The following is a 13,777-nucleotide window of genomic DNA, read 5'->3' on the forward strand; positions in this document are numbered from 1 at the left end:
AAGGTCTAGATAATTTCTAGTAAAGAGTTTGAACAACAAGGAAGACGGTGTAGAGTCTTATAATGTTTACAATATATCTTTTATGTGAGTTTTGCTGCACCGCTTCATCCTTGTGTTTGTTTCAAATAAGCCTTGCTAGCCTAAGCCTTGTATCGAGAGGGAATACTTCTCATGCATCCAAAATACTTGAGCCAACCACTATGCCATTTGTGTCCACCATACCTACCTACTGCATGGTATTTCTCCGCCATTCCAAAGTAAATTGCTTGAGTGCTACCTTTAAATTTCTATCCTCTACCTTTACAATATATAGCTCATGGGACAAATAGCCTAAAAACTATTGTGGTATTGAATATGTAGTTATGCACTTTATCTCTTATTAAGTTGCTTGTTGTGCGATAACCATGTTCCTGGGGACGCCATCAACTACTCTTTGTTGAATATCATGTGATTTGCTATGCATGTTCATCTTGTCTGAAGTAAGGGAGATTTACCACCAAAATGGTTAGAGCATTGCATAATGTTAGAGAAGAACATTGGGCCTCTAACTAAAGCCATGATCCATGGTGGAAGTTTCAGTTTTGGACAAATATCCTCAATCTCATATGAGAAGATTAATTGTTGCTACATGCTTATGCATAAAAGAGGAGTCCATTATCTGTTGTCTATGTTGTCCCGGTATGGATGTCTAAGTTGAGAATAATCAATAGCGAGAAATCCGATGCGAGCTTTCTCCTTAGACCTTTGTACAGGCGGCATAGAGGTACCCCTTTGTGACACTTGGTTAAAACATGTGCATTGCGATGATAATCCAGGTAATCCGAGCTAATTAGGACAAGGTGCGGGCACTATTAGTATACTATGCATGAGGCTTGCAACTTGTAAGATATAATTTACATAACACATATGCTTTATTACTACCGTTGACAAAATTGTTTCTTGTTTTCAAAACCAAAGCTCTAGCACAAATATAGCAATCGATGCTTTCCTCTTTGAAGGACCATTCTTTTACTTTTATTGTTGAGTCACTTCACCTATCTCTCTCCACCTCAAGAAGCAAACACTTGTGTGAACTGTGCATTGATTCCTACATACTTGCATATTGCACTTGTTATATTACTTTACATTGACAACTATCCATGAGATACACATGTTACAAGTTGAAAGCAACCGCTGAAACTTCATCTTCCTTTGTGTTGCTTCAATACCTCTACTATGAATTATTGCTTTATGAGTTAACTCTTATGCAAGACTTATTGATGCTTGTCTTGAAGTATTATTCATGAAAAGTCTTTGCTTTATGATTCATTTGTTTACTCATTGCATTACCATTGTTTTGATCGCCGCATTCATTACATAGCTTACAATAGTATGATCAAGGTTATGATGGCATGTCACTCCAGAAATTATCTTTGTTTATCGTTTACCTGCTCGGGACGAGCAGAAACTAAGCTTGGGGATGCTGATACGTCTCCGACGTATCGATAATTTCTTATGTTCCATGCCACATTATTGATGATATCTACATGTTTTATGCATACTTTACATCATATTTATGCATTTTCTGGAACTAACCTATTAACGAGATGCCGAAGAGCCAGTTGATGTTTTCTGCTGTTTTTGGTTTCAGAAATCCTAGTAAGGAAATATTCTCGTAATTGGACGAAATCAACGCCCAGGGGCCTATTTTCACACGAAGCTTCCAGAAGACCGAAGAGTCAACGAAGTGGGGCCACGAGGTGGCCAGGAGGTAGGGCGGCGCGGCCCAGGTCCTGGCCGCGCCGGCCTGTCTCCTGGGCCCCTCGCGACGCCCCTTGACCTGCCCTTCCGCCTACAAATAGCTTTCGTCGCGAAACCCCCAGTACCGAGAGCCACGATACGGAAAACCTTCCAGAGACGCCGCCGCCGCCAATCCCATCTCGGGGGATTCAGGAGATCGCCTCCGGCACCCTGCTGGAGAGGGGATTCATCTCCCGGAGGAGTCTACACCGCCATGGTCGCCTCCGGAGTGATGAGTGAGTAGTTCACCCCTGGACTATGGGTCCATAGCAGTAGCTAGATGGTTGTCTTCTCCTCATTATGCTTCATTGTCGGGTCTTGTGAGCTGCCTATCTGTAATGCTATATGTTGTGTTTGTTGGGATCCGATGGATAGAGAATACCATGTTATGTTGATTATCAATTTATATCTATGTGTTGTTTATGATCTTGCATGCTCTCCGTTATTAGTAGAGGCTCTGGCCAAGTTTTTGCTAGTAACTCCAAGAGGGAGTATTTATGCTCGATAGTGGGTTCATGTCTCCGTGAATCTGGGGGAGTGACAGAAACCTCTAAGGTTATGGATGTGCTGTTGCCACTAGGGATAAAACATTGATGCTATGTCCGAGGATGCAGTTATTGATTACATTACGCGCAATACTTAATGCAATTGTCTGTTGTTAGCAACTTAATACTGGAGGGGGTTCGGATGATAACCTGAAGGTGGACTTTTTAGGCATAGATGCATGCTGGATAGCGGTCTATGTACTTTGTCGTAATGCCCAATTAAATCTCACAATACTCATCATAATATGTATGTGCATGGTCATGCCCTCTCTATTTGTCAATTGCCCAACTGTAATTTGTTCACCCAACATGCTATTTATCTTATGGGAGAGACACCACTAGTGAACTGTGGATCCCGGTCCAATTCTTTACATCTGAAATACAATCTACTGCAATTGTTCTACTGTTTTCTGCAAACAATCATCATCCACACTATACATCTAATCCTTTGTTACAGCAAGCCGGTGAGATTGACAACCTCACTGTTTCGTTGGGGCAAAGTACTTGGTTTGTGTTGTGCAGGTTCCACGTTGGCGCCGGAATCCCTGGTGTTGCGCCGCACTACATCTCGCCGCCATCAACCTTCAACGTGCTTCTTGACTCCTACTGGTTCGATAAACCTTGGTTTCATACTGAGGGAAAACTTGCCGCTGTACGCATCACACCTTCCTCTTGTGGTTCCCAACGGACGCGTGCTGTACGAGTATCAATTACATGCTTACTATTATTGATGATTACTCAAGGAAAGTGTGGCCATATTTCCTGAAACATAAATCTGATGTTTTTAATGCTTTTAAGAAGTGGAAAGTTATGGTAGAAACCCAAACTGAAAAGAAGGTTAAGATACTCCGTACTGACAATGGTATGGAATTTTGTTCAAATGAATTTGATGAGTTTTGCAGCTATGATGGGATGGTAAGACATCATACCATTCCGTACACCCCTCAACAGAATGGCGTGGCTGAACGCATGAACAAGACCATTATTTCGAGGGCTCGCTGCATGTTGTCTAATGCAAAGATGCATAGAAGTTTTTGGGCTGAAGCAGCCTCCACCGCATGTTATCTCATCAACAGGTCACCTTCTGTTCCACTTGATAAGAAAACTCCAATTGAGGTATGGTCTGGTTCGCCTGCTGATTATTCAGATTTGAGAGTTTTTGGTTGCACTGCTTACGCTCATGTTGATAATGGAAAGTTGGAGCCAAGGGTTGTTAAGTGCATCTTCCTTGGTTATGGTTCAGGAGTTAAGGAATATATATTATGGAATCCTGAAACTAAGAAAATTGTGTTGAGCAGGAATGTCGTTTTTAATGAGGCGGTTATGTTTAATGATAGTCCGTCTACTGATATTTCTGATGCTATTGATTCTCCTGATGTTTCTGATGATGAGCAGCACAGAATTGGCGTGCAGGTGGAGCACGCAAAGGAGAATGAAAATGTGGTTCCTGAAACCAACAATGATGATAATGATGTTCCACCTTCACAACCTATTGTTCAGCGACAAGGACGGTCTATTGTTGTTGACCGCCCTAAGAGAAATATTGCACCTCCTACCCGATTAATTCAAGAATGTGATATTGTTGATTATGCTTTGAGTTGTGCTGAACAGGTGGAGCATGATATTGAACCAGCTACATATACTGAAGCCATTCCTTCGGTTGATAAAGAGAAGTGGTTAGGTGCGATGCAAGAAGAGATGCAATCGCTTGAGAAGAATGGCACATGGGATGTTGTGCACTTGCCTAAACAAAAGAAGGTTGTCCGCTGCAAGTGGATATTTAAAAGAAAGGAAGGTTTGTCTCCTAATGAGCCTCCACGGTTTAAGGCAAGGTTAGTAGCAAAAGGTTTCAGTCAAATTCCAGGTGTTGATTATAATGATGTATTCTCCCCTGTTGTGAAGCATAGTTCTATTCGTGCTTTCTTTGGTATTGTTGCTATGCATGATCTTTAGCTTGAACAGCTAGATGTAAAGACTGCTTTTCTGCATGGTGAGTTGGAGGAGGAGATATATATGGACCAACCTGAAGGTTATGCTGTGCCTGGTAAGGAGGATCTTGTTTGCAAATTAAAGAGGTCCCTTTATGGTCTGAAACAGTCGCCACGACAGTGGTATAAAAGGTTTGATTAATTTATGCTTACACATGGTTTTGAGAGATCTCAGTATGATAGTTGTGTGTATATAAAGTTTGTTAATGGATCAACTATTTATTTGCTGCTATATGTTGATGATATGTTGATTGCTGCCAAGAGTATGAAAGAGATCACTATTTTAAAGAATCAATTAAGTAGTGTGTTTGAGATGAAGGATCTTGGTCCTGCTAAGAAAATACTAGGCATGGAAATTAAAAGGGACAGAAAGTCTAGTTTCTTGTTTCTTAGTCAGGAAAAGTACATTGAGAAAGTTCTTCATCGTTTTAATATGCATGATGCAAAGTCAGTTACTACTCCTATTGCTTCTCATTTCAAGTTGTCAGCTTTGCAATGTCCTAGCTCTGAAGATGATATTGAGTACATGTCTCGAGTTCCCTATTATAGTGCTGTTGGTTCCTTGATGTATGCCAATGTTTGTTCACGTCCTGATCTGTCATATGCTATGAGTTTGGTCAGTCGATACATGGCTAATCCTGGTAAAGAACACTGGAAAGCTGTTCAGTGGATTTTCAGGTACCTTCGCGGCACATCAAAAGCTTGCTTGAGGTTTGGCAGGATTGGTGAGGGGCTCGCCGGATATGTGGATTCAGATTATGCTGGCGATTTGGATAAGAGAAGGTCCCTCACAGGTTATGTGTTTACTGTTGGTGGATGTGCTGTTAGCTGGAAGGCTACTTTGGAGGATGCTGTTGCACAATCTACTACTGAGGCTGAGTACATGGCTATTGCTGAGGCAGGTAAAGAGGCTGTTTGGTTGAAAGGTTTATATGCTGAGCTTTGTGGAGATAATTCTTGCATTAAGTTGTTCAGTGATAGTCAAAGTGCTATTTATCTTACTCAAGATCAGATGTTCCATGAGAGGACAAACCACATTGATATTAAGTACCACGCAATCAGAGATGTGGTTGCAAAAGGTAAAGTGAAGGTATGCAAGATTAGTACTCATGATAATCCTGCTGATATGATGACTAAGCCTGTCCCTGTGTCCAAGTTTGAGCTTTGCTCAAGCTTTGTTGGTATAACTGTTTAGCCCAAGTGGCTATTGGCGCCAGCAAGTGTTTTCTTTGTTGATTCAAGTTCATGCTACAAGGAATTTGTCTCAAGGTGGAGTTTGTTATATTGTGATCCAAATTCCAAGAAGAGGCTAACTTCTGACGAGCGGAGCGAGGCCCGTCGCCGGTAGGCTTGGATCGTTGCCACCGTCTATATATATTCCCTGTAAGCCGCCGCTAGGGTTTTGTCGCATTATTGTACACCCACGGCGTTTGTAAACACCACCGAAATAGCGAAATTTTGCTGGCTGGCGCCCGTGGTTTTTCCCTTGTGTGTTGCAAGGGTTTTCCACGTTAAAATCTCGTGTCCCCTGCAGGTTTTACTTTTCGTTCTTCATTTATTGTGCATCTCGATACAGCTCAAAACTTAGAGGTCTCATGTGTGATGTAGGCCTAGATTTTTCTCATGGACTCTTCCGTGCAATCAACGTGCATCTTGTAGGGCTTGTGTTGCTTTCTCTCATTGTACTCTTGGATCACCTTGCCTCAGTAGACCTTGCCCTTTTGTTGGGCACCGTTTATGCAGTCATGGCTGGTTGCGAGCCATGCATCGCACAAACATTTGTCCTCCTTGTCGGTGAAGCAGATGGTCCTGTGGCTCTCCCCTTCTTCTTGGCATCATCAGCCCGATAAGGTCAAGCCCCAATGCCTCCTCATCACATCGACGCATACGACTGTTGGCTGCGTGGGCTGGGTGGAGAACAACTGTTCGCCATCGATGTTTGTTCCATCCAGTGTGTGTGCCGACTGATCCTGCGTCTCTGGGCTAGGATCCTGCGTGGCTATTCCGACACCGCCTTTGAAGAAGAAACCACCGCAGAAGATAATGGCTGAAATATCGCCCTCTCTGCGTCCCATCCAATAGTCCTACGAATCACCGTACGTCAGACGAATGACACACTCTAGACCGAGACAATGAGAGCGAACGTACCACATCGTCCATCGTCGGGCAGATGGTTGCATTTCCTCAAACAGGGTGCGTAGAACCGGCATGTTTTCTTCCAGGACCGGTCGCGTCTTTTGTGTCGTGGTCAGGCATGAGTCACCTCATCTCGGCATTCGGTTGAGTTCGTCGGAACTGGGGCCCTGTTGAACTGGACTGACGCCGTGTTGGATGTGATCTGGGACGCCGCGTGGACCTACGAGGGTACAAGCGTTCCAGGACGCAACTGAGAACTTACCGAACTCACCGACGAGGCCTGGGGTGCGATCCCGAGGATCATCTCTTGATTGACGTAGAGCATGGCCTCCGCGAGGCCGGTATGCAGACCTACGTGGGTGTTTGGTTTCATGTGCATCTTCCAGGACATTTCGGCGGCATCTTATGCCTGTTGTGCGACCGCCGCCGCGTTTTCCCTCTCCTTAAGATTAATTCCTGCGCCTACCCATCGCTTCGCAGCTTCGATGCCTTTCTCGTCCTACAACAACAGCTTCTTTGGCACCTTCGCCTTTGTTTCGCAGCCTCCAGTGGCGTCACGCTTTGAGCCAGCCGGATATGTGGTCTCCATCGGGCAGTGGCGGTGGCTTTGGGGTTGGATGGAGTGGTGGCTGGGAAGGTTTCCTCGAAATCCATGGCGGTTGCGGCGAAGAGGACATCCATCGCAAGGGGCTAGTGTTTTTTGGGCCGTGAGTGGCCTCAGGAATGGGAGTCACTCGGCCCGATCGTGAAGCATCAGCTCAGACGCAAACTCGGCGCATATTTGGACCGTGTTTGCATCTTCGCGAACAGCTCAACCACTATGCGTCAGGTTGTTGAGCCTGAGTGTAGGCGTATTTTTCGACCGCGCGATCGCAAACAGTTGTTCTGCTTTCGTTGGAGGCGTCGCATTGGAGATGCCCTTAGAGGAAGGAATAAGATGCAAATTCAAAGAATCCATCCACTATTTGTCCTTTGTTGAATGAACAATACATAAAGCTGAACTTTGGAGTAGTTTCTTCCGTTCTAGCCAGATATTTCTTTTGTAAGATAGTGTATTAAGTATTGATGACCCAATCTAGCTCTGGGAGAGGCCAGACCATGCCACAATGGGAGCTCCAGCACTGTATGTGTGACCGAGAAATTTCGCGGAAGTTATTGTCATATGCTTACACCGCGTTTCAATTATGATGAAGCGTATTTCAAAACGGAGAAAAATACATACATCATCCGTTCCAACTTAACCTCAGATTTAGAGTACATATTAAAAAGAAACCTGGATCTTAAGGCGACCGTTTGCGTCCACGCGTGCCGAAAACGCGTCTGGTACCCCTCCAGCGGGACGTCGCATAGTGACCGGGCCATCCGTAGTGATGCAAACGTGACCCAAAAATGCGTCAGGTTTGCGTCTCTGCGGACGCATCGGTTGTCCGCCCGGTCCCCGCACGGGCCCGCTGGCAGGGACACAGATGTTTCGTCTTCCGCGGCATAACTTACGGGCGCGCTGCAGCTTTTCAAGGCCGCGTTAATGGCGCGCCTCGGTTTCCGCGAGCGTGCGCTGCTTGGCGGCGTCGCAGTGGCAGAACATTGAAGTCGAGATGGCGTCCAAGCCTCTTAAAGGAACGCTGACGACGCCTATTTCCCCGACCACACCATTGCCAGAGTCCACCCTATCCACCTGACTGACGCCATGGGAAAGAAATGCTGGCCGTTCCGCAAGACCAAGAACAACCACGAGGCTAGCAGCTCACGGTCCGAAGCCACGGGTCGGGCGGTACGCCCACATAGAGTTCGCGCGTCGCCTTTCAAAGGAAAACCGGTCGGTGCCATGGTCGGACGGGGCTGGTACCTCAACTCCAGGCGCGTGTCGGTCCCCTCCCCCACATGCCGCGCGAGGGCCGAGAGGGTCGGGACGAGGTGCGCCGCCGCTGAGCGATCTTGCCGGCCTATCTCCGACAAGATCCGGCGTACGAGATCAACTCCTACAACTGTATCTCGTTCGGGACACGGGAGTTCAACGCGCGCCGCCGCACTGGCTACCTCGGCGACCTTGACTACTTCGACCGCGAGATCACCGCCGAAGAAGAGGAGAACAACGACGAGGACGCGAACGGACGAGCAGGCGCAGCGCGCATACTACGACCACGACGACGGCGGGTCGGCGTGGGATCCGGAGACCCAGCCACCGGACATTACCGAGGACGAGGCCATTGCCATGGCACTGGCCAATATCGAGCTCGACGAAGCTCAACGAGCTCGCTATGTGGGATGGGCTTGCAATCCAGTTCCGCGAGTCGGCGCTCGCGCAGGGGAGGCCGGCGACTCCTCCGGCCACGCCGACGCGTTCCGTGGCCGACGCCGGAGTTCATCGACCTAGTCACCGACGACGAGCAGTAGCCATTAGCTAGATTTTACCACGCCTTAATGGCCTTTTGAATGTCTTTTTATGTTTTTTATTAATGTAAATTATGAATTATATAAATGGAAAAAAGTATGTGTCGTGCCGCTGGAGCTACCCTGACGCAAACGGACGCGTCTCGACCCAAATGGTCGAAAGACGCGTCCGTTTGGGCGTCTGAAATGCGTCGCCCCGCTGGAGATGCCTTTATCCTCTCACTGCTAAGAGTCGATTTGTGAGCTAGCCGGTCAATCCACCTTCCCGCGAAGATTTTGTCGGTTCCCTCTCCCTCCGGTGGCTGCTTCGGCGGCGGGAGGGTGGGGGAACCCCGGATCTTGGCTTTACATAGTGTAGGGTTGGGTAGCTTCCAGCCGGCGGCATCGAGAAGGCGTAGGCGCAGCCGGAGTGGTGATTTGTGGCGGTGCTCCTTCCCTTCGGCAGTGGACCTCCTTGGAGTGCTGCTGCAGAGCGACCGTCCTCCTCATCTTTGCAGGTCTTCGGGGCAGCGGGCGTGGCTGTCCCTCGCCGGATGCCGGGTAGCTGTGGATCCGGTCCAGTTGAAATCTAGAGGAGCTTGTGGTGTTGCGCACGTCGATGGCGCTGAAGCTGCAGGCCGGAGGCTCTCCGGAGCTAAGGACCGTCGACTTCACGACCGCAGACGGATGCCTCATGTACCAAGGCCTAAGGGGAGGAGTTGCGGCGGTGCGCTGGCGGAACGTCTTTGTCGTCTTCCATGGCATCGAGGTCCAGAAGGACTCAGTTGTAATTCTGTGCTTTGTTCTGGACTGTTCTGTAAGAACCGTGTGTTAATATAATCAGCTTTTCCCTCGCAAAAAAAAACTTAACCTCAGATTTTGACATCTGCACAACAAATTATTGGTATAGTTATTTGTTGGCATAAAAACAGATAAAGCGAGTATTTTGTGTGCAATAGTTGCGAGTTTATGCAATTTCCTCCCCGTAATGGAAAACCTTTGTGGCGCTAGCTCACACTGGCTCAGTCACATGGCCTCGTTTTGACTGTACTTGTTAGTAGTTGGTTGTGTGCTAGCTCTGCTATATACCACCTGCTTCCATCGCAGCCTGAGAGACAGCCACAGACTTCTTCAGCTTCCTCTTCTCCTTCTCATCTTTCGTCTCCCTCTCGATCAACAGCGCAACACGGGTTTGTTTCTGCACAAGAATCAACCCGCAGCTCCATTTCTTCGTTGCCTACTTTTTGTTTTGTTAGATCGTAGAAACTTCAGATCTTGCTTGTTGGTATTGCAGCTGATTATTTCCTCTGAACGCAGGCTTCTCCTGCCATGGGCGAGCGCGACATTGAGCTGGGGCGCCTGCACGCCGACGCTACTGCAGTCTATGGACCTCAGCACTACTTCCAGGGGGTTAGCGAGCTTGGGGTGTTGCTGGAAAACACGGGGAACATGGTTCAGAAACTGAAGGTAAACTCATCGCTATCCAATGGTCAGAACATATTTACATGCTTACTACAATCTAATTTTCGTGCATCTTTGCCACCACAGCTCAATTGCTCTTTCCGTGTACTGATTTCGCTTCTGCAATTCGTTTTTTCTTTACCCCCTGCAGGAAGCCAATCTTGAGTTCAGTTCAGTCTCTGGACATGATGCTATCAAAGGTGTGGACTGCACCTGTTGAACTCCATTCAGAGTTTTGAGAGAATAATCTTGCATTTCTATTATTATTTTTGAGAGAATAATCATTCAAATATTTTATTTTTTGAGAGAATAATCTTGTATTTCTAACTGGGACATATTTTTATGGCATATCTTCTAGAAATCAAGGTGAAGATACACGAGGAAATGGATGAAGTGGGGCAGATGGCCCATAACATGAAGGAAAAGTTGAATAAGATCTTCCAAAGTGTGCTGACTCCAATTCTGAACAATTTGTCAAAAGGCCGTGGATATCCAGTCACCCTTCCCAAGACCATGGATCCATCAGCAATGTCGATGACCATGTAAGACCTTGATCCATTTCTCTAGTAGATCAATAATCTAGAGTAATTAACTTATTAGTACAGCTCCTAAGTGTTCACTGCTAGTTCCTAGTCCACCACATAACTTCTACCTGGTATAAAACAGATCCAGATAAGTTTCATATGCTGGAGAAACATAACCAATTTGTCCTAATGTACTTGACACAGTTAAAACCATGTGCTTGTTTGTTCACTGAGAGATAGTGAAATCTGACTAGCTCTTGTTGACTACAGGGAACTGAAGATAAAGTTAAAAGAAAAGGAAAATGATTTTAAGGTTTGCTTATATAGATCGTACACCTTCTGTGACAATATTTTAACAGAAATTTTGGGTAGAACTAATGCCTAGTAGTTACAGAATCTGCGGAAAACTGTCTGGGAAGAGTACGTAGAAGTCGTTCAGAGGAGGACTTTCACAGGTCAGCACCTGAACATGTTACACTTTCTATGTCATCTTTCTGGTTCATTTTCTTTTCCTTCCGAAAAATTTCTTTCTGGTTTATAACTTAAGTATATATGATCTTCCATGTGTGCCCTGTTTTTGTGAGTGACAACCCTGGATCTTATACCTTCAGCAGTCACCGGAATAAAGCTTTCTGATGAGGTAGGCATGCTAGTTCTAGTGCACAAGAAACATGGAAATTAACACATTGTGTTTTCTTTTAATCTCATTCTTGTAAGACGCACAATATATGTCTAGGTGGTTCGCATGATTACCGCCAGCAGCATCGTGCAGATGTTTGAGAACGCACTGCAGGGAATAAATCCAGAGCAGGTCAGCTAATTAACGGCGGTCCATGTCACTCGATCAGAATAAGGAATCTCTGACTCCATGTCAATTTGATAATCTTACAATTGGTTCGGTTTACAGGTCGTCCCCGCGATGGATGAAATCAAGGAACGGCACGCCGCGGCCATGGATTTCGACAAGAAGATTCTTGAGCTGCAACAGGTACTAGTCTTGGCTTACTAGACTGCATGTACACTAACTGTTTTCATGATTAATCTCTCCCAATGGTCGGTTGACTGTTTTTGCGCATCTACCGTTCCTTTCTCAGAATTTCGCAGACATGGCGGCACTCGTTGAGACACGCGAGAAGATGGACAAGGCCCTGAACAAGGTCGATCCGTTGCTCTCTTCCTCCCGCTCTTTTTTTTTTTGCTTGCTGTAATCTCCTTTAATATGTGTGCCAGCCTGGGAACTGATTGATCTTATTGTTACTGAATGATGACGTACGTGCTGCCAGGTTCGGAAACTTACAGTCCGTGCACGGTCAACAAAGAAAGAGCTGCGCGACGAGATGGCGGAAAATGACCAACTGCTGGAGGAAAATTACAGGCTTTTGGCACTTGTTATTAGCCTGGGAATAGCCCTCTGCGTTGCTGTGATCTTTCTTCTTCTCCAAGTGTAACCAATGTCTAAGTACGTGGCCTAGCAGTGTGAATGCTCTGCGCCATAAGATATTTCTTCAGAAAAACATGAGACAAAATTTAATATTATCCATTTTGCGGCGGGGAGTGCATGTGCTAGCCTGGAGATGTGTGTAGCCAGCCCGGCTGTGGCTCCGAGTAATTGCACTTCCATATCGGAGTGTGCCTGCTTTTTGGGATAGAGCGAGAGTGCTTCCATTTTTTCAGCTTTGATTTCATGTGCTCTTCGATTTCCCCTGCTCCTGGGCTGTTCCACAGTTCGTTGGCTGCTGGCGCAATTAACCTTTTCTCTACGGCGCGTACACATCTCCATGGCTGACGCTTGTCTGCGTTCATACACGGTGCTCGTTTGGCCTCCGCGTTATATTATTGCATGATACTGGTACTGGTTCTTTTGTCCACACAATTGAATTGCATAATTGCATGATTGCCATTTCTAGGCAAGACGGGTGAAGCAAGGACCTCAGCTGCAGAGGAGTGTGTGAGAGAGAATCAGTGGACAACCCTTCTCTCTTGCTGCAGAGTAGTCATATCTTGTGCCCAGATTAAGCAAGAGAGGAGCAAATCGCTTTTACTTTTTGACTGCCCTGATTGTGTGGTAGTAGTTACTAGTACTATATATGATTGCATCGATGGAAGCCATACCCAAGAGACCGCCTGAGAGCTCCTCAATCTCCTCATCCATTCCTCATCTCCCTCTCTCCATCGCCTGCTACACAGTCTACTCATCTATACCCACCATGAGCAATCTCTTCTTCCAAGAGGCAAAAGAATTCGAGATGTTGCTGGACAACACGGCAAACATCGTTCACAAACTGAAGGTAAATCTTATCCCCATTGTTTTCGTCAGACATCTTTTGGTTTCCATGATAACTTGTTCATGTGTTAGCAGTTTGACACCTATCTTAGCTTTTGACTTCTACTACTTAAAATTAATTGTTTCTACCCCAGCCCCTGCAGGAAGCCAGCATGGAGTTTGGTTCAGTCACTACTGAATCTTCTGCAATGAAGGGTGCAGACTACACCTGTTGAACAACACTTGTTCTCTTGCATTTTTTATTTTTTGAGATGATAGTGTTGCTTTTCTAACTGGAGCATTCTTTTTTTTTTTTTGAAACGAGGGCAAAAGCTTTGCCCATTCATTGATTAAGCAAGGAGTTTACAAGAAAGAAAAGGTTTTAGACATAATACAAGTTTACTCTCACGGCATCAAATTACTCAAATTTTTAGCACCCGCTAAAACCCAAAGCGTAGCTTCTTTTTTAATCCTCTCGAAGACGACTTGCGAAGGGGCGTGCTTGTTCTTGAAAACTCTATCGTTTCTCTCATTCCAAACCTCCCAAATAATGAGCATGGCAAGAGACGCCAAACCCTTGCGGTTATGCCCCGTAGATATAATGGTCCACCATTCCGGGAAGGAGAAACCCGTCCAACTATTGGCATGAGTAGTCGGAATGTCGAATCCATCTTTGGCCATGTCCCAGAGACGCAAGGTGAAGCGGCAATG

At 46.0% G+C, this 13,777-nt stretch overlaps 1 protein-coding gene across 4 annotated transcripts; it reads left to right on the top strand.

Annotated features, from left to right (window-relative positions):
* Positions 1–9,895: 9,895 nt before the first annotated feature.
* LOC127333180 (syntaxin-132) lies at positions 9,896–12,352 on the top strand. 4 transcript variants are annotated; one of them, XM_051359505.2, is made up of 11 exons: positions 9,896–10,008; positions 10,136–10,285; positions 10,431–10,479; positions 10,638–10,821; positions 11,074–11,116; positions 11,192–11,258; positions 11,415–11,443; positions 11,540–11,614; positions 11,711–11,791; positions 11,898–11,960; positions 12,087–12,352. In XM_051359505.2, exons 2-11 carry the CDS (start codon positions 10,148–10,150, stop codon positions 12,249–12,251), a joined length of 894 nt encoding a protein of 297 aa, XP_051215465.1. In that variant the 5' UTR covers positions 9,896–10,008; positions 10,136–10,147; the 3' UTR covers positions 12,252–12,352. The 4 variants fall into 4 exon arrangements, with proteins under 4 accessions (XP_051215465.1, XP_051215466.1, XP_051215467.1 ...); XM_051359506.2 differs by having other exon boundaries at positions 11,418–11,443; XM_051359507.2 differs by having other exon boundaries at positions 11,198–11,258.
* Positions 12,353–13,777: the final 1,425 nt, after the last annotated feature.

This window comes from Lolium perenne, chromosome 2, assembly GCF_019359855.2.
Source record: "Lolium perenne isolate Kyuss_39 chromosome 2, Kyuss_2.0, whole genome shotgun sequence".
NCBI classification, from domain to species: Eukaryota; Viridiplantae; Streptophyta; class Magnoliopsida; order Poales; family Poaceae; genus Lolium; species Lolium perenne.

What these genes read in the sequence shown, in the direction of transcription:
- LOC127333180 (XM_051359505.2), top strand. Translation starts at nt 10,148, where the DNA reads ATGGGCGAGCGCGACATTGAGCTGGGGCGCCTGCACGCCGACGCTACT. An exon ending in ACATGGTTCAGAAACTGAAG is followed by an intron (nt 10,286 to 10,430) that starts GTAAACTCATCG and finishes TACCCCCTGCAG; the next exon opens with GAAGCCAATCTTGAGTTCAG. An exon ending in AGGGAATAAATCCAGAGCAG is followed by an intron (nt 11,615 to 11,710) that starts GTCAGCTAATTA and finishes TTCGGTTTACAG; the next exon opens with GTCGTCCCCGCGATGGATGA.